This window comes from Neodiprion virginianus, chromosome 6, assembly GCF_021901495.1.
Source record: "Neodiprion virginianus isolate iyNeoVirg1 chromosome 6, iyNeoVirg1.1, whole genome shotgun sequence".
NCBI classification, from domain to species: domain Eukaryota; kingdom Metazoa; phylum Arthropoda; class Insecta; order Hymenoptera; family Diprionidae; genus Neodiprion; species Neodiprion virginianus.
In genome coordinates, this window is record NC_060882.1 from 4165695 (window position 1) to 4190513 (window position 24819).

Below are 24819 nucleotides of genomic sequence, written 5' to 3' on the forward strand. Positions count from 1 at the left end.
CGTCGGTAGCTCGCTCTTTCCTTTTTCCTATCGCTCTCTCGATCGCACTGCAATCGTAATCGAAAATTTGAATTTGAAGTATCCCAGTTTACGACACCTCTCAAACCCTATTTATAATGTCGTAAAAATTTACGATCGCACGTTTTTTTTGTATTCTCCTTGCGCCGATACGTTAAAATCGCATTGATTATTACCCAGGTAGCAAAAAATTTACAGTCGTTAAAAAGCCGTCTAACAATAAAGCATGTCTCATGCGCCATTTTCTGAGGACTATAACGCCGCAAGGGTATTTCTTAAGCGTAAAGATATGTTTTGAACATGGAGGTATTTTTTAGTTCTCAAAAAATGGCGGGTGAAGACATCCTTCTAGGTATTCCCTCGAGACTGGGATCTCCATAATTCCGGCATTTCATCAGTATTACCACCGAAATATGTTTGTTTTTCAGTATCGCCTTTAATTCTGCAGAAGACTTGACCAACGACGGAAGTTGTTGCAGACAGAAATTTATGGAGGAAATTTATTTGGCATTGCTGATTATTATGGTGGAATGTGCCATTTAGGGTATTGCGTAGGAGCGGATGTGAACATTTATCGCTACGCCAATGGCTTATTGTTGAATACCAAACCCATGAATTCAGACACGTTTATAAGTTTGAATTCGCAGTAGCCGAAGACATAATAATCGCGACGGTTGCTGCTGGTTTTTTTTATAATCATGTGAGGGGCGTTTTACTCGCGTGTCTGTAGATTATAAATGCTGATGCATTTCCGTGTTTCATAATATCCTCTGTTATGAGATCACGAAATTTAAATGCCATTAAATTAATTTAAGTACAGCGAATACTATACTTTATACAAATTTATGGTGTTTTGTACTAATTCATTCGAGTGAAACTTTATTACTCGATTACAGTATAATAGTAATGATAAATAGTAACAGAGTTATTTACACACTACGCGCAGTTAAGAAGGTAAACAGAATAAAATTAATTGATGACATGCACGAAATACAGCCATTGAAAGTTCCATCGATTCGTAAATTCAGTGTTTAGAAAATAATCGTAATTTTATGCAAAAATATATATCATAGTATTTATAAATCTGTAAGAACTTTTATAAAAAAGGAAGACGAAGTTGAGTCATCGCCTCGGGAATAAATTATACAAATACATAAAACGGTATAATATGAATATTAATACGAATGCACGGTTAAGACACGTAAGTAACACGTATGGCTTAAGTATCTTTCACCGAAATTATGTAATTTCTTAGTATCCTTTACAGTTTGCACTAAAACTGCAGGATATTTAATGGTTACTTAAGTTTCGTATTGTAATTTTACGTGCGTGTACATTTGCCGACACACAACATACGCGAATATACATATACGTATATCACGGTACGTGCATATGTCCGAGCGAGACGTTGAAAGTAAACATAATTCGCGAAGGTTGCAAGCGAAGGTAAATTAGTCAGCTTGTTTGACAGGCTTCGCGGTGGATCAGCAAGCTAAGTTACTCGATGATGATTCCTCTGGAACAAACTCAAGCCAAATTCCTTTTTCACTGGCTGTGACGAGGCTTCGCCGGCTATATGTCATGGGGACAGCGGATTTCTCGCAAAGCTTGACCGAGTGGCTCTTCAGCAATGAAATTATCCCCACTTTGGTCTGAAGCAGCGCAAACCGCATTCCTGAAAAACACAATCATAGCATATTGCTATGTATACGTGTTTAACACGTAGGTACGTGCCTGCGTGCCAAGGTGAATGAAAATGAAAAGTTACTTCCTCGAGAGTCGACGTGCCGATACGGATTATAAATCTGATCCTCCCAACGTACCTATGCAGTTTCGAGGTCCTTCCCCGAAGGGCAGGAACGTGTAGGGATGACGGCTCTGCTTCGTTTCGTCGGAGAAACGTTCCGGGTCGAACTCTTCCGGGTTTGGGTAATGTTCCGGGTCATGGTGGAGAGCGTAGATAGGGATGATCACCCGGGTACCACTAGGAAGCACGACGTCCGTTCCTGGAACTCGATAAGGTCCTTCGCATCTCCGCGACAACAACGGAGCGGGAGGATGTTTCCTCAAAGTTTCTGAGAACCCGTTATAATTGTGTGGTTGTATTTTACAATTAGTATAATAATCGTTGTTGCGATAGTTTATCGCAACTTTTTTTGGCTGTTAAACGATAATTCCTGAAGGTATCGTGGACTTTGATCACTCTAAGCGAACCGTGTATTGAGAAGAATTTTTTGTCCAAACTTTTTCACTTCGTTTATGTCTACAGATTATGGTGTCACGTAAGATTTTTCATTCTAAAGTAATACGGAATTTTTTACAGGCAGATAGTCGTCGGGATTCGCCGAAATATGCGTAACGTTGGTGGGTTGATCATATAATACATCTCGATATTCGCAGAGTATTTTATTCCAGGAAATTCTCGAGAACAACTTACCGAGTACGACTTTATCGAGATATTTCATTTTAGAAACACACTCGAATGATAAATTCCCGTCGTATTCTTCGAGACTATTTATTATCTCCTGCCTGGTTTTCCACTGAATATCAGGATTTAGCGCCAGTTCGTGAAGGCAGAAGGATATCGTCGCGGAAGCGGTTTCGTATCCTGCCGCAAAGAAGACAAAGGCTTGGGCCGCGATAACATTTTCGTCCAATTCTAAAATTAAAAAAATTTTTTTATTCAACGACATTGTCAAACTCGTGAAATTTTCACGAGGATCTTATTTTTCAACCAACATTTACGGCACAACTGTATAAGCGCAGTCTATTGGGCGACTCACGATTCCGTCTACGTGCTAAAAATATAAACAAATATAATTAGGCCATTTAAGCTACTGACTGCATGGCAGCAAGCATGCTTGCGTCAGCATGTCGATAACACTCTCAGCGTGGCCAACAGGGTCAAGAAATAAAAAAAAACAACGACGGTAATCGGAAAAGAAACATCCGTGGCGGTATCCAGAAGATCGATTTCTCTCCAGTCGACGTCAAGATTGAGGATATTTTGGTAATCATTTTTTTACGAGACTGGATGCCGATAATGCACGTAGTTACACCAGCTTGTAACACTTAAGCCCTGCATGTAGCGTGTGGTCACGTACAAAATGTAAAGATTATTCGTACATTTCGAATTGAAATATAGCTAATTACACTGACACGTCTGTAATATAATATATTGTATTCGACGGTACGTATTCATTATGTCGAAATCGGTTACGAATTCTTGATTACTTATCACGCGATCAGTTTCAACTTCACACCTAAAAGTGACTCGATTACATTCCGCATTAGCGTGACTTGGCAAATTAATTCGCAACAATTTATCGCAGATTAATTAGTTATTATTATTCAGAGTTAACCACAGGCGAGAGACAGATCGTTTCACGGATTATAAAATTATTTTCATATCGATAGAGGTGATATTATCCTAATCCCAGTTTATGCTTGCCGTATTACCATTTAATTAACAACATCGCCGATGCATCTTCAGATTGTGAATTGCTAAGCGTTGTGTCAAAGTTTTCGTCTGACTTGTTGTTACCTGCCTCAGATTTTTATCCCGTGAATTCAGTACGCTTCAATTTCTCTTATTAATTGAAGAAGCGGCTTATGACGTTGATGCAGGAAAAGCTCACCAACCGTACGGAGTTTTAAAGGCCCATATCGAGTTTTCATTCCGTTATCTCTAATAAATTGCAATGACGATTTTTCCAGGCATAACCAAGAGCAGAATAATGTTACGACAACCGTGTCCGTCCTACGATTGCTAATCATAATTGCGATTGCGACGTCACGTGTAATGCATTTATCATTTAAAATTTGACAAATGAGTGGGATTTATTCCAGATATTGTGACGTTGGATTTTGATGATAGAAACGAAAAAAATTGAGGTAATTTTTAATTAAAATAACTCTGCTGTTCCAACGAGTTTCCAAGTCACGTATTGGTACGTTTTAAACTACGAGGATCTCTGAAATTTCAGGAAGAAGATGAGCCCTCGACAGATGCCTTTTCTCCGAACGCTGATATGATACCTACGTGACACTTGCTGTATAAATTTCGCCAAGGATCATTAGCCGCCGTCGTAGAGCGAGTTACATGTATACCTATTTCCTTTGCAGCTTGAATTTCCTCCTCGGTGAGAGGCTGCGTCCTGCCGTTCGAATGCTCAACGTCCAGGATCCCCTTGTGCTTGAGTTCGACGAGCAGATCCATGAAGTCGTGCCTGTTTATGCCCTGCGCCTCGCGCTCCTTGATCATGTCGGATACAACATTCTTGAAGAATTTAGTGACTGTGGGGTCGATCACCTGGACCCGAAGAATTTTAAACAAGCCGGGGACCGAGGTACGAAGCATCCTCCAAAGCGCAGTCTTGTAGCTGGGCTTGGATAGCTTTTCGGCCATACTTCTGAACGTCGAGCTTTCGTCCGCCAGGGCGTTTATTTGTATGCCAAAAGCGCAGGACCCGATCACGTCAATGGTAAACTTGGCAGCCAACGCACGCACTTCAAGAGGCTCGTTACGGCTGACGGAGCGACGGATCAGCCTTTCAAATTCCATCGAGCATTCGGCCAGTAAGTAAAACATCCTCTTAATTTTACCGGAGGAAAATGTCGGCGTCAGCTTCGACCGTAGACTCTTCCATTTTTTGCCCTCGAGGTTGAAGAGGTGCCCGTTGAGCGGATCCTGCGAATTGTTCACCGGAATACCCCGGTTCGTAAATATCGCAAAGTCCTTTACGAATACGCATTTGATCAGGTCCGGGTCCCTGAGGAAGATGGCCGGCGTCCTGACGCGAAAGACGCCGAAGAATCGTTCGCCCCTGAACCAGTTGTACATATCCTGAATTCCCTCGCATTGCGATTTCTTGAACAGCAAAAGGTCTCCAAAGTTACCAAGGAATATCGTAGGTTTTTTATACGGTACTCCCTTCGATTCCCAATAATTGAAAGTCGACGTAAAATAGAAGTAAATTATGCCGATGAAGAGACCAGTCAGAAGGATCGGGTCCAAAAGCTCTGTCAGTATGCCAATCATTTCGATGCGCGTTCACTCGATACTTCTTCACAACAGTTTCAACCTATTAAATCTGAAAAGAAGCAGCACCTATCTGGCAGAGACTCTAATATCAGTCTTAAATTTACCGTAACTGTAATAATATCAAAATCCAAAACGGAACAGCGCGTTTTTCTCCCAGTCTTTACATGTAAAACGGTTTGCAGGTATACCGTATGCACGGTACGGCAACGATTCAATCATGCCGCGTGGATCAATAAACGCTAATGAAAGTGACGCAAACTTAGTTAGCCAGTGTCACGTGACTCGTTTGCGCATCGGACAGTTATACCGCACTTGTTGTGTTTAGAACCACCGCGTATAATCGTACCGTGTAGGGTATACACTTGCATCCGGTAAAAACGTATCACAATGGGCTATAGTGTTATTCGAATAAAAATAATTATATTATATGCGGACTGCTTTGCACTGCGATTCTCCAACGTCGTCCGCGAGGCTCGAGTGTTTTTAAGAAAGAACAAGCTTCGCTTGTGTTCCCGATTCGGAAATGGAACCTCGAACACTTTTTCGCCTATCAAGACACCTGACGCCCCCAAAGAGTACAGATTATTGCACTTTTTTCAGTCGGTTTTGACACCACGCGTGGGCAAAGCACAGGCAAGGCGAAGGAGGCGATAAATTTTCTGGGCCACGCGGACGTTGGCGCCGAAGTCTTGAAGCGAGTCTCGCCTCCCGCCGACTGAGTCCCATGCGGCTTCGTAGTTTGAACACGCAGTTCAAACGCACATATCTCGAAGCGTTCCCTCTAGTGTTTATCTATCCCCTCTCGGCCACTCGTTTCTTCTAGCACGTGGATAGCGGGTATATGTTTCGAAATTCCAACGCCCGCGTCCACCGGGAAACTCCTCCTTGATTGGCCCGAACAACGAGATCAGAGATCAAACTGAATTTATGACACATTTTTTCCTTATTGTGAAGCAAACGTTCCTCGAACGCAACTAAGGAAGTGCAAATTATTTCCCCACGTTATTAATACAACTGTTTTTCATTCCACGTGTGTGGAGGAAAATTGTGACATCTTGACAGTAGTGTGGTTACTTCGAAAGTAATCGAGTACTTTTTATATCTGTAATGCTGTATCGGTCAAAAAATTCGAGGCTGTTGAATTTCATAAGGAAAATTAATTCAGATCAATTTCGAATATGATTAATGAAACTTCACTTGGGGTCTCCGCAGGTATAAACGAGTTGCATTCCTTGCTATTTGCAGTTAATTTCATATTTTGTTTGATTAAATCTTTCGTGTAACACGAATCCAATCGTAATATCAATTATTATTTGGCGTGACTTTAACGATAATGACATTGCGATAACTATCGCGATCGAGATAATCACTCACTAAGTACGCGTCTTGTTTGATTTATATCCACTCATCACACTTCCTACGCAGTAATTTTTAACTCATCTACTTTCCGGCTAGAATAAGTTGTGGGTATAATATATGGAGCTTTGTGGGAGGTGTTTTATACTGTTTGAGAATTCAGGTATGATGACGTTATACGTTGGTAGTTCCGAACGTTTTTGAGCCAGTGGCACTCTATAGTCTTAGGTATGAATTGTGTATTCTTGTACGTATTTACGTAAATGCATTTTCACCACCACATCCGATTCGTATTTCGTATATAACTGCAAATTTGCGGTAGTGATAAATAAAGCTGTTGAATAAGAGAGGCGATTAACAGCAATTTCGCAACTCATCACTTAAAAATGGTTACCGCATGCATTGACCTGGCGATATTTCATTCGCCCACAGTCATAAATTCAACGCTTTCTTAGAACGATTATTGCGTGATTTGCGTTTATTTTTATGTTATTAATTCTATATCCAACTTCGAGTCGGTCAAAAAACTGATGCAAACTGGGATCGAGCATTTCGTTTGCAACGGTGACGAATTTTCAACCAGATTCCGGACTTGCTGGTAAGAATGTTGGCAGTCGGGTCGTACTCGAGCGGGATGCTTGACTTTGAGCAGAGATTTACTTCGTATCCTGAGAGAAGTGCCACCAGGCCAGCCTTCGTCTGCATGTACGCAAAGCGAGTTCCTGGAAGCAAAGAATAAACAATTTTTATCAAGATTCGCTGATCACCGTAATAATCGTTTAAAAAATCATTGAAATGCTATTCGTCTCTGGGCCTTGTAATGTCGTAGAAGGAATAAGCGTCTTGCTGAATGCGGATAGAGAAACCCTCGGGTAACGGTGGTTGGTCCTTGGAGCAACTGGTCGTGGCTTTGCACCTGGAGTTCAACTTGAAGGCATAAGTAGTAATGTCTCAGGTAGGCGTCAGCGTATTGTATGCAATGAGCGTGACGACGACATTTTGCCGGACGGCGGGCGGTAAACCCTGCTTACAGTTGCCGGGGCCTGATTGCTAAACTACCTGCTCACCGATGCATATTCTGGGCCCTTCTCCGAAGGGCAGAAACGTGCAATGCTCCCTGGACTTTTTGTTCTCGTCTAGAAAACGGTCCGGATCAAAGAGTGATGGGTCGGGATAGTAGGCAGGGTCGCGGTGGATCGCGTGAATGGGTATTAGAACCTTGGTACCCTCCTCGATGACCGTTTCTGTCCCAGGAATTTTGTAGGCCTTATTGCAGAGGCGGGAGACCATTCCTACCGGTGGGTGCTTTCGCAAGGTTTCTGCAAGAGGATATTTAGAGATTTTAGAATATCAAAATGAGGCAATCGTCTATACAATCGAATAGCAATCAGTTACCACCGTGTGGTTAATATATTAAGTCGCGTAGTTGAATTTGGATGATTATGGTGAAGAGATCTGTGATGATTGATCACTCCAGCAGGTCGCACAGAAATTCCAATCGAAGTAACCTGTGGCCGTGCGTATATCTACCTTGAATCACTCGGTCCAGGTAGTCCATTTCTGAAATTCGTGAAATCGCGTTTTACCGCGATTATCGCCGACGGATCAAGCACCTTCCGGCACATCTTTCGAAACTCGGAGTCCTCGTTCTGGATGGCGTTTGTCTGAAGCCCGAAGCAGCAGGTACCGATAACTTGTGTTGTAAATTTTGCAGCGAGATTTCTGAATTCCAGATCCTCCTCGGAATCAGCGTACTGCTTCAGAAAGTCCTGAAACGTTTGGAAGTAATTTTAATCTCTTTATTCGCTTCGGTTATCCCGACGCCAGTATAATCTTGATCCTCGATACCCGACCTTGTATTGCCTCGAGGACTCGGCGATCAGGTCAAACATGTTTCGAATCTTGGCCGCCGTGAAAGCGGGAGTCAGTTTCGTCCTCAGTACTCGCCACCTGGGTCCCCAAAGATTGATAAGGTTGGCTGACAGCGGGTCAACGCTTTCGTTAGACACGATACCTCGACCTTGAGAAATGATAATTATTTTGAAGGGTGATCGACTCTCTCGGGTTATGAGCAAGTACCTTGAAAGTGGGTGAAATCCTTGATCAGAACTAGTTTGATGAGTTTTGGATCCCGTAACAGGAGTACCGGTGTTCTGAGTTCGTAAATTCCCACAAACGAACATCCCTCGTATTTTTTATATATATTCTGCAAACCCTCACCGATCGTAGTTTTGAGCAGAGTAATTTCTTTCGTGTTGCCAAAAATGAGTCGCGGTATTGGAAAGGGGATACCGCGTGCTTTCCAATAGTTGTAATTACACGTGAGGTACCAGTAGATCGAAGCGATAGCCACAAACACCGCCGTGGTAACAAAAAGCATGACTTGATAGTGCCAAGAGAAACACTGCCACGAATTCGGATTAGTCGTGGGCATTAGATTATTAGAACTGCGTTCAAGCCGCCGTTTGCAGTTCAACTGGTGTTGCGAAAGTTTTCACGCTGCTGCGCCGGTGTAGGAAATAAAAATGAAGACAGAATAGGAAGTGCGAGTGAATGACGTTATGCAACGCCCGACTTCCTACTCGACCGGTTTATCTGGCTCTTAGAACCATACCGGAAGAGATTACGCGGATCAGTTTCCACTGCATTCAACTGCAAACGGATAAAGAGAGAAGTTGCACTCGATGATTTTTGATAGAATTATCTTCTTTAATAAATTCACACTTGATAATGTATGCTTGTAACATAAATATTCATTGGAATATCTCACAAGGAGCTGTACAGTAAAACAATCCATTCCGCAGTGGTTCCCTAGCGCTTATATATAGTCGCTGCCACTAGTGACGATAGTTTCAGATACTAGTTCTTGGATGTAGGAAGTGGCAAGGCTTCGTTATTCATATTTGATTTGTTTTAGACCAATGCGCGTGACGTGATACATGTTTTGATCTTGGAAAATGTCCACCCCCGGAGTTGTCGCAGATTTTTATCGTAGGGCCATTATCACTGTTTTCATTTAGAAAGAATCTAAAAAATCTTGCTACTCAGCGTATAAAAATTGTTCGCCCCAAATAAGTTTAAAATAGAAAGTTACAAGTGAAAAACATCGAAAATACTGCGCAAACTTCTAAGTTGTTTCGCCTGGCCATTTCCGAACTGGCAACTGGATATGCATGAATGTAAGACATCCATAAAACCTTACAATACTAACCACAGCAACTCCAAGTGGAAGAATCCCGTGACCAAATATCAGAAAAAGCGTCCAAATATTTGAAATATCTATAGATGAGATATAACATGAAAAGAAATAAACTAAGAATTCGATACCAACTTCGCACACCAACGTGGTGTAACACCTCGCATCAGGTACCCAGGAGACCAGCCCGTGGATTCCGCATTCCGCACAGCTAGCACTCACTTTATTTCATTGTGCAGGCTATCCCAATCGACACGCTGGTAGCCACACACTCTCACAACACGACATTACACGCGTATTTACACATGGATACATCGTTATCCTATAGCTCTTACAACTTGCTAGCGCGACGTTCGGAGCAATACTGGCTCGATACTGTCAGCTCATATTCTGGCTAACCAACCGCGATACTTATCGATAGTTCGCAGATCGTCTCGTGTTTACAATTATTCGGTTCTTACTTACTTTTTCTACTGTACATCTTTCATATTTACTTCACTCTTCAAGGTAACGGTCTTTATAGTAAACGAATCGAGTAATTGGATGTAATTACTTTATTTTACCAGTATTATTGTTTTATCAAATTGAAAAATTGTTTCATATATTTCCGATCAACACATACTGTAGTATCCGTGTTATTGAGCGAGCACAGAGACTTGTTTGTGTCAAACATGAAATTCTAGCTAATTGTAAGCCGTACGGGTATGAAAATTGAAATAAAGAAAAGCGAAGGCGAGTCGGTCATATTTTTTGTAATACATCTGAACCGTATTTTATTTGTATAACCCATTCTTTCCTTGCCTAATTTATATCAACGATAGCTCGGAACACTGACATAAGCACAGGGCCGCTTCCTAATATCGCTGATCTTTGGTCAAAATGTATTTTCAGCCAAGCCAGGCGTAGTGGCAAATACATGCGCCAAAAAACCGGTCTTTCTAGAAACGAGATTTCAAGGAACAGGCTTTTGTTTTCCAAATATATGACTGAGATATCGTCGCACCGGCTCCTGCGTTCGTTGCTATAATATAACTCGGTTATTGTTAAAATGCAGATCCCGGAATTTAGTCACGCGAGAGTTCTGCTATTGACTGTGATCCTGAACTTCGTTCTCTCCTTTCTCAGTGCGGGGGCAACGACGGAGCTTTCGGATATTGGCAAGACATTAGCGAGCATCCGTAGAGCCGCAAAAATTGTCGTAGAAAGTACGGATAAAGCAGAAAATTCGTCTCGTTGCGTGAGAGACATCAAATTACTTTGGGAAAGTTTTGCCGCTGGAGAAAAATGGGCTCTGCAAAGTGAGTAGTGATAAAATGAATAAAACATATCATTCAAATGATGGTCTCAAGTGGCGAGCTGTTAGATGCAAGTATAAAATTAACTTCTTGCGATCATGCAGTGCTGGACGCATCGTCCAAAATTCAACCTGGTATCCTGAAAGGAAATGTCCACGATTTGGGAATGTACGACGAATGCGAGGAGGTTGGTGTCCGGTACAATCCCTCGAACATCACAGGACAACACTGTATGATCTCGTTGTTGGTCTCCCCCGAGTTTTTTAGCGATCCTTCAGTAATGTTGTTAATGGAAAGGTTATCTCCACTGGGTCAGAGTGCCGAAAATGCCGTGAGTTTGAGCTCGTCTATTTGTTTGCCTTCGTCCTGTGACGAGAAAGATGTCTTGAGGATCGTCCAACGAATCAGCGATCGAACACCAGAATTTTCAAGGTCAGGAACAAGGATTGCCAAGGTAACATGTCCGCGATCATCCGAGAATAACTTGACTCTGCCGGAAATTCTGACTATGTGAGTTTAAAAAAGGATACTGGTCAGCTGTGATAAAGGTCAGTGTATTACGTTTGACACCGTATTTTCATTTCCTAGATTCTTCGTCACCGTGCTTGTGATTTTCCTGATATTTTGCACCATCTGCGATCATCTGGGGGGAATCGGGAACCATGATTCGTCTCAAGCGGTAAAGATACTGTCGAAATTTTCGCTCCAAAAAAGTACGCTGGATTTGTTGAATTCAAAAACTAAACCGGGCACAATGTCGGCTATTCACGGACTGCGAGTATTAACCACGTGTTGGGTTGTCCTTGTTCACCGGTGCTTTATCACTGCGATTAGTCCTGTTGCAAACCTGGCTGACTTCTTGGCAGTGAGTACTGCATGGTTAGCTTAAAAACTTACCGTACCAAGTTCTCCATAATTTTGACAAGCCTTGTTCAATTGATATGAACAACAAAAAGAAGATGCTTATTTCCAGTGGCAGAGTAGATGGTACGCATTGTTCGTTTTCATGATATCTTTTACGGTTGATGTCTCTTTCGTTGTCAGTGGCTTTCTGACGAGTCACCAGCTTCTGAAATCCAACGGTTCATCAGGGAAGAAGTTCAACTTACCCAAGACCTGTTTTCATCGATACATTAGGTGTGTAGAAAAATTACATTCATTACATTGTTGCACCAAGTCTTTCATTATCATTGCTGAGAAGCTTTTACATCTTGCCAATATTCCGCACACATACGCCTTTCGTCAAATCGTCTGATATTCGTTGCAGATTAACACCATGCATCGCGGTTTTGATTCTGTTAACCGCATTCTGTCTTCGTCACGTCGGATCTGGCCCAGTGTGGAAACACTTGATTGGCATCATGGTAGACAGTTGCCGAGAGAATTGGTGGACCAATCTTTTTTACTTGCAAAATGTTATAAATCCACAGAACATGGTGAGCAATTAATTGTAGAAGGTTATACCTTCACAGAGTTGAAAAAATATAATAAAATAAAAATGTTGAATTGCAGTGTTTACCACACACTTGGCATTTGGCAGCTGACATGCAACTATTTTGGATATCTCGAGTCATCCTGACCGCTTCGTATTACTGGTCAAAACACACCCGCAGAATTCTCAGCTTCTCTCTTTTTGTATCGGTAATTGTGCCACCGGTTCTCTTTGCTATCAACGGTCACACAAGCGCATTCTTGAAAGTCAGAAATAACACGAGGTGAGTGTCATCGACAGTAGTCAATAATGTGCACCTACATTGTAACGTGGTTTTTTTTATGCTCGCTACAAACATCTATCCGAACCCCAAGCGGAATCAAAAATTAAACTACTGATACTAATCCTCGATTAATGTTCACCGCATTTTTAGCGTACCGGAGTTCCGGGAAAACTTCGTCAACGTTTACATGTCCACCGTTCATCGATCATCCGCTTATCTGGTGGGCGTTGTTCTCGGATGCGTAATTGCAACGACGAAGCTTCGTCTATCCAAGGTGATGCGACCGAGTATTTGCCGAGGTGCTGCTCACTTGGGAAATCATTGAACCATTTTACAAAAAATCAGATAGGCAATCGCTAGGAATCCCTGGAAATCTCATTGATTCAGGCGTTACGAAAATCGCGAAATCACAAGAAATCTATTCCTTTCGGAAATCGATGAACCACGGAATAAACGAGTGAGCAGCTCCTCGGTATTTGCGCTTCATTCCCACTAATCTTCCACCAACGATGTTTGTCCGCCTTGTGTTTTAGCTCCAGGTAGCAATCCTCTGGACCGTGGCATGCTCTCTCATGTCACTGTGTGCCATTGCCACTTGGCACCTTTACAGCGATTCCTATGTCTACGACGTGGTCTTCGAATCAGCGTACGCAGCCTTTGCTCGACCTGCATGGGCAATCGCAGTGGCGTGGATAATTTACGCATGCACTCAGGGCTACGGGGGTGAGCATTTACGAAAAATTTGAGATCAATCAGGTCGGCTGATTCACTTTATTTGGTAATGATTTAGGTCCCATCGCGGAGACGCTTTCATGGCCAGGTTTTCTATCTCTGAGTCGACTCTCGTATTGCGTTTATTTGGTCCATCTTGTGATACAGGTTTCGACTGCAGCTGTGACCCGGACTTCGGTCGTGTTTTTGAAGTTTCAAATCGTGAGTACACCTTTGGAATTAAGTAGCGTTCACAACGCTTTTGTATAACTACTGACAATGAACATTGCTTTGCAGTTTCATTTGTTTTGGGGTGATCTGGCGATCTCAGTTGGAATGGCCTTTCTGTTCAATATTTTCATTGAAGCCCCGGTGATGGTTCTCGAAAAAAGTTTTAAAGGTTTTCACTGGAGTTGGGACACGTCACGGCTGAACTTTGTGAAAATGATTGGCAAGACATACGGAAGAGGGAAATCTGTGAAATATGAATGAAATTTATTAACTTCTAACGTTTCAGTATCTTCATATAGGTGTCGGACAGTGCGTAGTGATTGTACCAAACAGGTCGATCATAAGAAGTTCCGATGACATCAGCTGCAAATCCAACGGAACGATTAGTCAGTGGACCGTGTCAACAATTTTAAGACACTTTGCTGTACCTATCAATTGTTTACAAATAAATACATAGTCGCTCAAACATTTCGGTGTGAAATTCAGTAAAATTGATACAGACATTGTATGAAGATTTGCTTATAATAAATAAACGTAATGAAAACTTTGAACTAAATTTATATTCTCTCTGTTCAACCACGCAGATCAATCGACGTTCACGAATTTACATCTCCTCAAAGATGCTGACCAATTATTTGATCTTTCAACTACTTAATTTTCTGCAACTTGTTACTGATTTTAATTAAAGCACAACGAAGATTGTGCAGGTTGCACAGTCAGCCGCTAAGGCTGGCCTCTGGATCATCAATAGGAGGTAAGTCAATTCGAAGCCACAGCTGATAGTGAAGGTAAATGAAGGTTACTTTATCGTCTGCAGTCATTTTTCTCAGTAAATCATTAGTCGGGTTCGTTGCCACTGTGAGTCGCTCTTCTTCAAAGTTGCTCAGGCTCTGGCTTATCTGTTCAGTAATTTGTCTCCGATGAGTGAACAAGCTTAGCACGATGATCGTTCCTAAAGTGGACTCTGATGGTCAATTTCTTTTGATCGCTAGTTCGTTTTAAATACAATCGTTACAAGGAGCGACGAGTCACTCTGCTCCGCAATTCTTTAATCTATGTTATACGTTAGGATGTATGGATATGGTATAAAATGTTTGAATACAAAGTATTCATTATGAAATAGTTCGATAGTTCTCATTTGATCCCATTTATTCCATGGATTCAGCAACGTGAAAAATTTCCGTACTCGCGCCTTTAAATAAATTTATCAAAAAAGTCAATTTCCAACATTATTTTTGAATTCAGCATTTTACCATTTTTTCGTGAAAATGAAATATGATTTTGACACTTCGATCCATAATTTTGGAATGGCCGTCTCGACTTTCAAAATTTTCGTATTATTTTTTAACTCAGTAGGTAGACGAGATAACTTCCATTTGTGTACTTTTATCAAAGTCAAATGTGTTTTCGAAGTTTAGATCCGCTACATTGGTTCTATCGTTTTTAAAATTTCACCTAAATGAAAAGATTTTAACTATTTTTGGCCAGTCTCTTTCACTTTCAGACTAATGTGCGTCGTCTTTTTCTTTCATTTGTCAGCGCACCGATACACGGCACAGTGGCCGAGGACTCTACAAAGTCACTAACAATGACCGTCGATCATCATTTCCACAAATTTGTAGCCGATAATCATCTTTCCGATGCAATATCCTGTGCATCAAAGTTCATTTTTTCGTCATGGCCGTGTACTCATTAAGTTCCACGTGCCAGGTGGAATTTCGCTGGCGAAAGGCTGAATCAGTTACGGGAATTTCTTGACACGTTTTACATCGATCTTGATCACGATAAAGGCTTTAATCCGTCGGGCCTGCTGTAATCTTATCCAGTCGACACGTGATAGTATCCTTTGGTTTTTACGTAGCATTTTTGTCATATAAAGTATCTCATGGATTTATTGCGCGGTGACATATATTCTACAAAATTAACGTGTTGGAATCCCGTATTTTGTAGTAAATGTCAAAAATTGTCCCAAGTTGATTAATTTAAGATGAAATATTGTCGAGCATTGGATTGCTCTGTAATTTGATTTGGAGATTCATCTATGCCAGAAAATAAACGACGGGGTTGTATTCCCGTGATGGGAAAGCCCAAAACTTTTTCAGATTCATGATAAAATCTGAGGAGGCTTGAGTAATCTGCGATTAAAATAGTACACTTTGGACTTGACTAATGCATCAAAGGTCGACAAGTCAAGTATCGTTACTAATTCCGAATAATGAATTTCAATACTCGCCAGACGCATTCACAGACGAAACGCTTTTATCGATAAGAGGAAGTGCGATGAGTTGGCAAGAGACATATTATTGTTCACGCGTTGATAAAATAAGTTATTTACACCTTCGATTAAGAAGGGATCCATGTATAGTAGAATCTCGATCAACTAGGCATCGGTTAATGGGACAGCAGATGATCGGTGCTGGTCATCGATATTGTATAAAAAGAACGAAGTAAACGACATCATCTGATCAACTCCGAAGAAATACCAGCGTTGTATAAACAAGACTCGATAAGATATTTTTCTCTACAAGGAAAGATCGAGAATACATCCATCGATTTGTAGATAGGTGTTGATGTGTAGATAGGTTTCTATTGTACATCCTGGCATAGTAAAATCGCAAGAAAATTGTAACGAAAGCTTATTGGGATAATCTATTACGCATTACCAAATGTTCCCCCTTGAGTCCCATCCAGTTTGCGTAAGTGATCGAGGTTCTACTGTACATTGTTTTGATATGCGGTCACGTTGTCATCCATTGGGCAGCAGAATGAACGATCATGCAGGTGTGATGGTGTTTGCAAGATTAACCACGACTACTCGAATACAATATATTGCGGGAATCCGTTGAATGAAATCACATTCGAATGTGATAGATAATAGTCGCTGTTCGGTATTTCATATATTTGCTCTGTTATCGCTGTGTGCATTCTGGACGTATTGTTCACTCGAATCAGACCAATTCAATCTCAGTAGCAAAATGTTTTTGATCCATTGCGGGCATGCGACAGTTTTACTGTTCGCTTTGTTGCAAAGTTTAGCTTCCGCGGTATCGGTGAATGATGCGGAAAACACTAAGGCAGTGCTCCAACAGGCCTTCGACGACCTGCGATCTCCGTTGAGGGATGAAATCATTTCTTCAGTAAGATCGTCCGATTCTACTTGCGAGGAGGAGCTCGCAGCATGGAATCAGGCAATTCAATCCGGTCAGCTGTGGGCGCTGCAAAGTGAGTATGGATAAATTCTCGTCGATGGTTTACAACGACATAATAAAAAAATTGCGAAATTGTCGGTTTACGATTGTGTTTTTTGGCCAACAGTGTTGGATGCGGCTTCGAAAATTCAGTCGGGAATCCTGAACGGTAACATACGTGACCTCGGGATGTACGGCGAGTGCATCGGGGCCAATGGTCAGTACAATAACGTCACTGTTCAGGGAAAGCATTGCATGATTGCACTTGGCTTGGCGTCCAATACATCCAGCAATGCAACCAGCGATACGTCCACGGGGATCACGACTTCGTCAATTTGCGTACCATCGTCTTGCAATGAGACCGATGTTGTGGAGCTTATAAATAGCGTTCTTAATAACATCACGATCATCAGCGACTTAGGACTTACAGTTAATACAGCGAGCTGTACGCCCTTAGAATATGGAGATTTCACCGTCGAAGAAATTTTGACAATGTAAGATACAGCCCCGAAAATTTCACGATCATAGAATCGCAGAATACTTCATTCGATAAATGGCAAATCCCTTTCAGAACATTCTTTTCGACGATTGGAGCGTTCGTCGTGGGGTGCACCATTTGCGATTTCGTGCGAAGACGCGAATATGCTTCAGAGTCTACTTTAATGAACACTCTGGCGAAATTTTCTCTGTACACCAATGCGCTCAACATTTTTAAAATGAAAGTCACTCCTCAAACTCTGCCAGCTATACATGGCATTCGATTCTTGAGCACATGTTGGGTCGTGCTAGGTCATCGTTACGTCACGTCATTGTTGAGGCCGATGGTTAACCTCTTGGATATTCCGGAAGTAAGTGGTAATTTTCAGAGAAACGAGGAGTAAGGGTAGCAGGCAATTAAGCAGCCTCCGCGAGTGATTAGAAATTCCTCTCCCATACATAACGGAATTGTGTAAGGCTACCTCTTTTACTTTCGAGTGACAAATAGCGACATAAGAGATTCAATACTCACTTACAGTGGTTGAATTCGTGGACTTCTCTTTACGTCTTATTGGGACCGTTTGCCGTCGACACTTTCTTCGTGGTCAGTGGATTTTTAATGAGTTATCTGCACTTCAAGGCGATAAAGGCTGGAAAGAATATCAATTTGCCGATGATGTACCTTCACCGTTACCTTAGGTAGGCTAGAAATTTCACCTCAAAACATGGTGTCACTTACTTATTTTGTAGAACACTGAAAATTAAAAGACGCAAAGAGGGTGTTTTCTTGATGCACTCGATGGATTTGAATGAAACCATCGCTGAAATGTTTTTGTCGACGAATAAAACATTTCCGAGTTCGTTTCATTCAAATAGATCTAGTGCTTGTATCTGAAACTGAGAAACCACCCCATCGAATGACTACCTTTGGGAGAATTTTTCATCCCTTTAAACCGTTTGCCCGCCACTTAAAAATATGATTAACTTTTAGTCTTCAATGTTCAACATTTCTACAACATACATGAGCTGCAATGAAATCGCAGGGGGATACCAAACTAATGTTCCTAGTTAGTCTGCCCCGTTGTACAGAGTCTGACTAACAAAATCTTCTCGACTTTGCAGATTAACGCCATGCGTCGCCGCGATCATCTTATTCACTGCTGTTCTGCTCCATCGCACTGCAAACGGTCCCGTATGGAACACGATGACCTTCATCGTACAACCTTGTCGTGACAATTGGTGGGTCAATTTATTGTACGTACAGAACTTCGTACGCAAGGAAGAAATGGTGAGTAAATTTTCGCCTTGCATCAAGCCATACGTAGTTAGTTCACCACTGCCACGAGGCTTAGGAACCAATGGCGACGGCATCTTTTGATATCATTTAAACGAAATCGTGCAAAATTCCAGTGCTTGCCTCACACCTGGTACTTGGCTGTTGACATGCAACTCTTCTGGATAACTCCACTAATCTTCTATCCTTTGCAACGCTGGCCAAAAATTGGACTTGGTATTCTCGGAAGCTTTCTTGTGGCCGCTGTGGTTACGCCAGGTGTCGTTCTTGGTGTAAACGGCTACTCCAACGCACTCATCAATTTCGACCTGGGGTAAGCGAGTGCGGCTGGTGGATCATGTCGTTGAGTAGTTTGTGTCGGTTGTTGACAATCATTTATCTCGCAGACTAGGATCGCTGGACGCCTTCTACAAGTTTTACATACCCACTTACAATCGAGCCTGTGCCTACTTCGTCGGAATCATATTGGGTTACTCCACGATAAATCGGAAAAGGCTGTTCACTCCGGTAACTGAAAGTCATATAAAATTAGACAAATCACTGAATTCTTGAGGTACGTTTTCTCGACCCAATTCATTTGTGATTGATTTGTGTCTTACTTACTTTCAGGTAAGCGCATCAATCGCCTGGGCTGTCGCCGCTGTGCTTCTGATATTTTGCGCCGGTGCTACTCATCATTCCTACAACAGTAATTATGCGTATAATCTGGCGGTGGAAATTTTTTATGCTTTAGTATTGCGTCCATGCTGGTCCATCGCCATAGCTTGGATGATTTACGCGTGTACTCACGGCTACGGAGGTGAGTATCCATCTGAATTTTCAACCTTATTATTATGCCACTATATCGGTTTGTAATTAGAAATTATTTACCGAATTTGATTAAAAATATTTCAGGTCCCATCACTCGCTTTTTATCGCTACCATTCTTCCTGCCTCTGAGTCGATTGTCATATTGCATATATCTGGTGCATTTTGTGATTCAATTGGCGAAGAATTCAGCTTCGCAAATTCCTACCTTATTTTCAAATTTTGACTTGGTAAGTTTGTTGATCTTTTCTTATGGCTTGGTCCTTCTTTTACCGATAATATTCAATTTCCTTGCAGTTTAACGAGTACATAAGTGATCTGCTGCTGGCTATCCCGATAGCGTTTGTCTTCAGTTTATTTATCGAATCTCCAGTTATAGCATTAGAGAAAATTCTCACAAGTCGTGGTGGGAAACCAGAACCTTTGGGAAAGTTGAAAACTGACCACGAAAAGAAGACTGGGATTCGTAACGATGGGATGGATGAATGCTGATCTCAAAGTTTATAATGCTTAACTTACATCCTTACGTCTTCGTCCCTTTTTTCACCTTGCCTGTATCTTATTTATAATTTAATAAATAAAAGTTATTTCATCTGTACTGCAGTGTCACGTTGGATTCACGTCAAATTCCGTCTAGCGTGAAATAGTGTATATTATATATGTTAATTACATAGAATAATCAGCCAATAACCGAGTAATCAATAAAGCAAATGAAAGCAAATGAAGTAACTTGGAACTTCTAATTGGCAGTATATTTCACGTATAGCCAGATGGATCGTCCGGGTCTCTGTTTTCCTGGATCATTGTCGGGTAGAGTTCTGCTCACGTGGAGGTCGCGTACTGAATAAAACTATTTTTCCTTCTATAAATTACGCGAAAGAAATAAGAATTTGTCATTTAGAAAGCAGACTCACAATTCGTGTTGATCGGTGTCACAGTTTGTCGAAGGAACCGAGCGGTTATTTTTAATACTGTTGATTCTATTGATTCGAGAGAGTTATTTACGTTATCATGTCGACCGAAGTATATATTGATACAACAACGCTGAAATTTCAGAATACAAATTTTCCAATTATTGTGTTTACAGAGTACACAATTAGGTCATGCTTTTAAATATTTTCTTTTGCTCTACTTTTTATGTTATTTGTAGAGGTCTATTAATCCGATATTAACATTTTTTCCACAATCATTCTGTCTTCAAAATTTTCTACTACGTACCGGACCTCAGTTTTCAGCTTTTCGAAATTACCGATGCATTCATATTGCATTGTCTTCTGTTTATCTTATCCAGCCGATAAGTTGTCAGTCGCAGAGCTCATTTGCCGTATATTTTATTACCTTTTCTCTTCGACGATATATCTAACTTCCCTTTACTTCATATGCCTGAATTTCTTGTATCGTTACGATTCAGAGAACTATTGGTATCTCAGATTATTACAGTAACCATTAAATTACGACGGGAGTCGATAAACGCCGTGGAATTATCCCGTCATCCGTTTGGACCCGACCTTTGAGTCAACTGTCATCTTTTAATGGGACATTACTCAGGTTTCACAAACAGTTTGAAAATCAGTTGCCACAGAATTACGAAAACCGTGACAGTAATATTTATCTTCAATACACTAATTTTGTTGGTGTTGATCACCGAAAGTTTCGACTGCATGAAGAATCGTAATTTTCTTGGAAATATGACTTGAACATAATGGAAAGACACCTATCACTTTCCTGCAGACAGCTACTCTCGTTCGTCTATTTTTATCTGGTATGATAACACACTAGTAGCTGCATCGAGAAGCGTTTTGAAAATCAAGGCAGGAAGTTGTCGAATATCGTTTTTGGAATGACAAGTATTTTTACTGCTCAAGTAAACGATTAGCCTCAATTTGATTCCAAATTTTTTTGCTTCCTGTTTCGGGAGGGCGATTGGTAGTTACAACTATCAGATGACACCTGCTGTTACAGTCAATTTTTCAGTTTATCCCCAAATTTTACCTACACTGTAAGTTGTTGGTGAATCAATTTTTAACTTTCGATTCTACAGAATTATGCCAGTAGGGTTTCTGTAGAAGGTTAATGTTGCGAACGACATTCGCCGGCAGATACGCAATTGATGTGACATTTGGCGTGCTTATTGCCTAAAGGATGTCATTATGTTTGCCTATTTTCCGGTAAGTGTCGTTCGCAGCGTTAATCTTCAAGGAATCCTACTGGTAGGTATATATTCCTCACGGAAAAAACCCTTCAACTTGGGTGTAAATTCGCACCCTCAACTTTTTTCTCATGGGAATTTAGCGTGATCTATGAGTTTGGGGTGCGAATTTACACCCAAGTTGAAGGGTTTTTTCCGTGAGGGTAGCAGGCGTCGATACATTTTGGGATCTGGATGAAAAATTTTTGCTGAAATAATCTAGGGAATAAAATTTGCGTGTCTTAAATTGAATTTGGAATTTGCAGTCTCTTTGAGAGTTGAGAATATAATAATGACCGATTGAATCTAAAAACAATTGCAACGATTTTTTACGAGATTTTAGCGCTGGTCGAAGTAACGACCTACTCTTCGATCAGTCATTGATCCGCACAAGAGGGTCGAAGAGTTGTGACTCGGCAGAATAGTCGCTCTAAACATACTGAACGTTTATCTAAAGTATTGTCTACTTAAGACGGCTGGTCATCCGGAGGGTCCCCACCCAATGACCTGGTGAAAATGCATTTATGTGCATGAGTGGCTAAAGATAAGCTCAGAATAACAAGCATGGCAGTATAGACAATTTCGTTTACTGTTGTATCACTCCGGTATCCGGAAGTCCATGGCGTAAACTTGTGTTACAGATAATGATAATCATATTTTGAGGTATTCTCATTGCGGACGCGTTGTTCAGTCTTATTAGGACGGATTCCATTCAGTATCAAAATGTTGTCGTTTCGTGCCGGATGTGCGGCAGTTCTACTGTTCGCTTGTACGCAAAGCCTGGCTTCCGCGTCATTGAAAGACGATGGCAATAATACTATGGATATTATGGAATTTATCGAACAGTTTGGCACGCCCTTAAAAACTCGGTGGATGGCAATGATACCTTCGATTGTAAATTCGTCTGATACTTCTTGCAAGGACGAGTTCACGGCAATGATACAGGCATTCCAATCCAGAGAGGAATGGGCGTTCGAAAGTAAGAAAATATTCAACTGTTCTGTAATATATCGAAAGCCAATAGATTCCTGATTGTAGTTACATTTGGCAACGATTCTAAATACGAAAAAATCAGAGTAGTGGTGATTCCAGGGATGAGAGAATCCGCCCTCTCGTCACTTTCTAATCTTTACAGATTAAAACTCGTGTCACATAAATCGCAAAAGCAACTCACCAGTAAATTTGTTTCCCAACAGTATTGGATGCTTCGTCGAAAATTCAGTCAGGAGTCATGATGGGAAATATCAGGGATCTCGGGATGTACGACGAGTGCCTTCAAGCCAGCGGCCATTACGATAATATCAGTGTTCGTGGGAAGTATTGCACGGTGAGAATTCGGCAACGTTCCAATGCAATTAGAGCGGCGAAAACTGTCATAAATGTGGGCATTATCTCATCAATTTGCGCCCCGTCTTCATGCAGTGAGTTCCAAATTGAAGAGCTTGTAAAGTCCTTCCTCGGAAACACGTCTGAAAACAGTTACGTCGGAATTGAAATTGAGGGGATCAATTGCGTACAACCAACATCCGAAGATTTCACAACCGGAGAGATTTTGACGATGTGAGCTACCATGTTTAAGAATTATTGAAACGAGTCTTGAGCGTTCCACACGACAGACGGTATGAATTATTTTTCAGAATTTTGCTCACTGCAATAGCCCAGTTCATGATCTTCTGTACTATCTGTGATTTCTTGAAACGACGAGGGTATGCAGGCTCGTCTACTCTGATCGACACCTTATCGAAATTCTCACTGTACATCAACGGGCGGGCTTTATTGAGTACCGAAGTAAAGCCCCAGATGATGCCCGGCATCTCGGGTATACGATTTTTGGGCATGTGTTGGATCGTCCTAGGTCATCGTTACGTTAGTACATTACTCAGTCCAACAATAAACATCAAGGACATATTTGTAGTAAGTAACGCATCGATTCCGTATCGATAGTAAAACCTGCTTAATGCTATGTTTTCGAGTAAGAAATAGAGGCATGAAAATTCATTAACGACTTATTCACAGTGGATGGATTCGTGGTCCTCTGTGCACATTCAAATTGCGGTTTTTGTCGTCGACACATTCTTCGTGATTAGCGGATTTTTGTTGGCTTACACATTTTTGAAGTCCATGAAATCGGGAAAGAAATTCAATCTGGCTATGATGTATTTTCACCGTTTTGTAAGGTGAGCTAGAAAAAATTTGAATGGCATATATTACACCTCGACGAAGAAAAATCTTAGCCCGTCGCCCGTTAATTTTCTGGATTCCCGGACCCTTGCTAGATTCTTAATCTGTTCGGAATTTTGTGTTTCTCACTTGATAGATTAACGCCAAGTGTAATGGTGCTCGCATTGTTTTGCGCATTTCTGCTACATCGTATTGCGGACGGTCCGATATGGAACATGACGAACTACCTGGTGATAACGCCTTGCCAACGGAATTGGTGGCTTAATTTACTCTACGTCCAGAACTTCGTAGACAAGGAAAATATCGTGAGTAACCTCATCGAGTCACGTATGCGAGTATTAATTATTATTGTACGGACGAAGTGATAGTAACGTATGATTCGACTGCCGCATGGCCAACAGCCTTTACGCATGACATTTTGTATATGTGAATCAAATTGTACAAAATTGCAGTGCTTGCTACACACTTGGTACCTGGCGGTTGACATGCAACTCTTTTGGATATCCCCAGTTATTGTGTATCCATTGTATCGCTGGCCGAAAGTTGGACTGGGAATACTGGGCAGCTTTCTCGTCATCTCAATAGTTACGCCAGCTGTGATTTTAGGTGTCAATCGTTATTCCAACGGAGTTCTGGAGTTCACCGAAAGGTAAACGGCGAGCTAATCAAATGATATATTCTGGTGAACCGGCTTAGTCAACGGGTACGTAATAATGTTGTTTCACAGCGTAATAACGATGGACTACTTCTACAACTACTACATACTCACTTATAATCGAGCCTGCGCCTACTTCGTAGGAATTATGTTGGGCTACGATGTGGTGACTAAAAAGCGGAAGCTCACTAAGGTGGTATCGTCATAGCTACGATTGAAAAAGTTCCTTCATTGTGTTTTGTCAAGTTATTTGTCGGCAACTGAAAAGTTACCAACTCTTTGCAGGTTAACGTATCGATCTGCTGGGCCATCAGCTGTATTTTTGTACTATTTTGCGGGTGCGTTACTCATGTCAGCTACAATTCCAATTACCCGTACAGTGTAGCACGGGAAGTTGTGTTCGCTATTTTCATGCGTCCTTTCTGGTCGATTGCTACAGCTTGGTTAATTTATGCATGCACAC

General features: G+C 41.4%; 3 protein-coding genes and 1 pseudogene across 3 annotated transcripts; 2 read left to right on the top strand and 2 right to left on the bottom strand.

Moving 5' to 3' along the window:
- Positions 1–880: 880 nt before the first annotated feature.
- Positions 881–5068, bottom strand: LOC124308041 (probable cytochrome P450 6a14). Its single transcript, XM_046770358.1, has 4 exons — positions 4129–5068; positions 2456–2677; positions 1842–2093; positions 881–1693 (listed from the first exon to the last, which is right to left on the bottom strand). The coding sequence occupies exons 1-4, from the start codon at positions 5057–5059 to the stop codon at positions 1503–1505; spliced, it is 1596 nt and encodes a 531-aa protein (XP_046626314.1). The 5' UTR covers positions 5060–5068; the 3' UTR covers positions 881–1502.
- Positions 5069–6937: 1869 nt separating this feature from the next.
- Positions 6938–10061, bottom strand: LOC124308042 (cytochrome P450 6k1-like; annotated as a pseudogene).
- A 509-nt stretch (positions 10062–10570) lies between these two features.
- Positions 10571–20027, top strand: LOC124307252 (uncharacterized). Its single transcript, XM_046768770.1, has 21 exons — positions 10571–10912; positions 11014–11419; positions 11498–11774; positions 11862–12046; positions 12177–12345; positions 12422–12624; positions 12775–12898; positions 13158–13347; positions 13415–13557; positions 13633–13820; positions 14255–14320; positions 16430–16788; positions 16882–17248; positions 17326–17602; positions 17770–17930; positions 18354–18519; positions 18642–18838; positions 18912–19032; positions 19135–19324; positions 19420–19562; positions 19630–20027. Exons 1-21 carry the CDS (start codon positions 10663–10665, stop codon positions 19822–19824), a joined length of 4377 nt encoding a protein of 1458 aa, XP_046624726.1. The 5' UTR covers positions 10571–10662; the 3' UTR covers positions 19825–20027.
- Positions 20028–22243: 2216 nt separating this feature from the next.
- Positions 22244–24564, top strand: LOC124307253 (nose resistant to fluoxetine protein 6-like). Its single transcript, XM_046768771.1, has 8 exons — positions 22244–22499; positions 22717–22837; positions 22943–23080; positions 23158–23434; positions 23537–23697; positions 23838–24006; positions 24154–24350; positions 24429–24564. Exons 1-8 carry the CDS (start codon positions 22244–22246, stop codon positions 24562–24564), a joined length of 1455 nt encoding a protein of 484 aa, XP_046624727.1.
- The last annotated feature ends 255 nt before the right edge of the window (positions 24565–24819 follow it).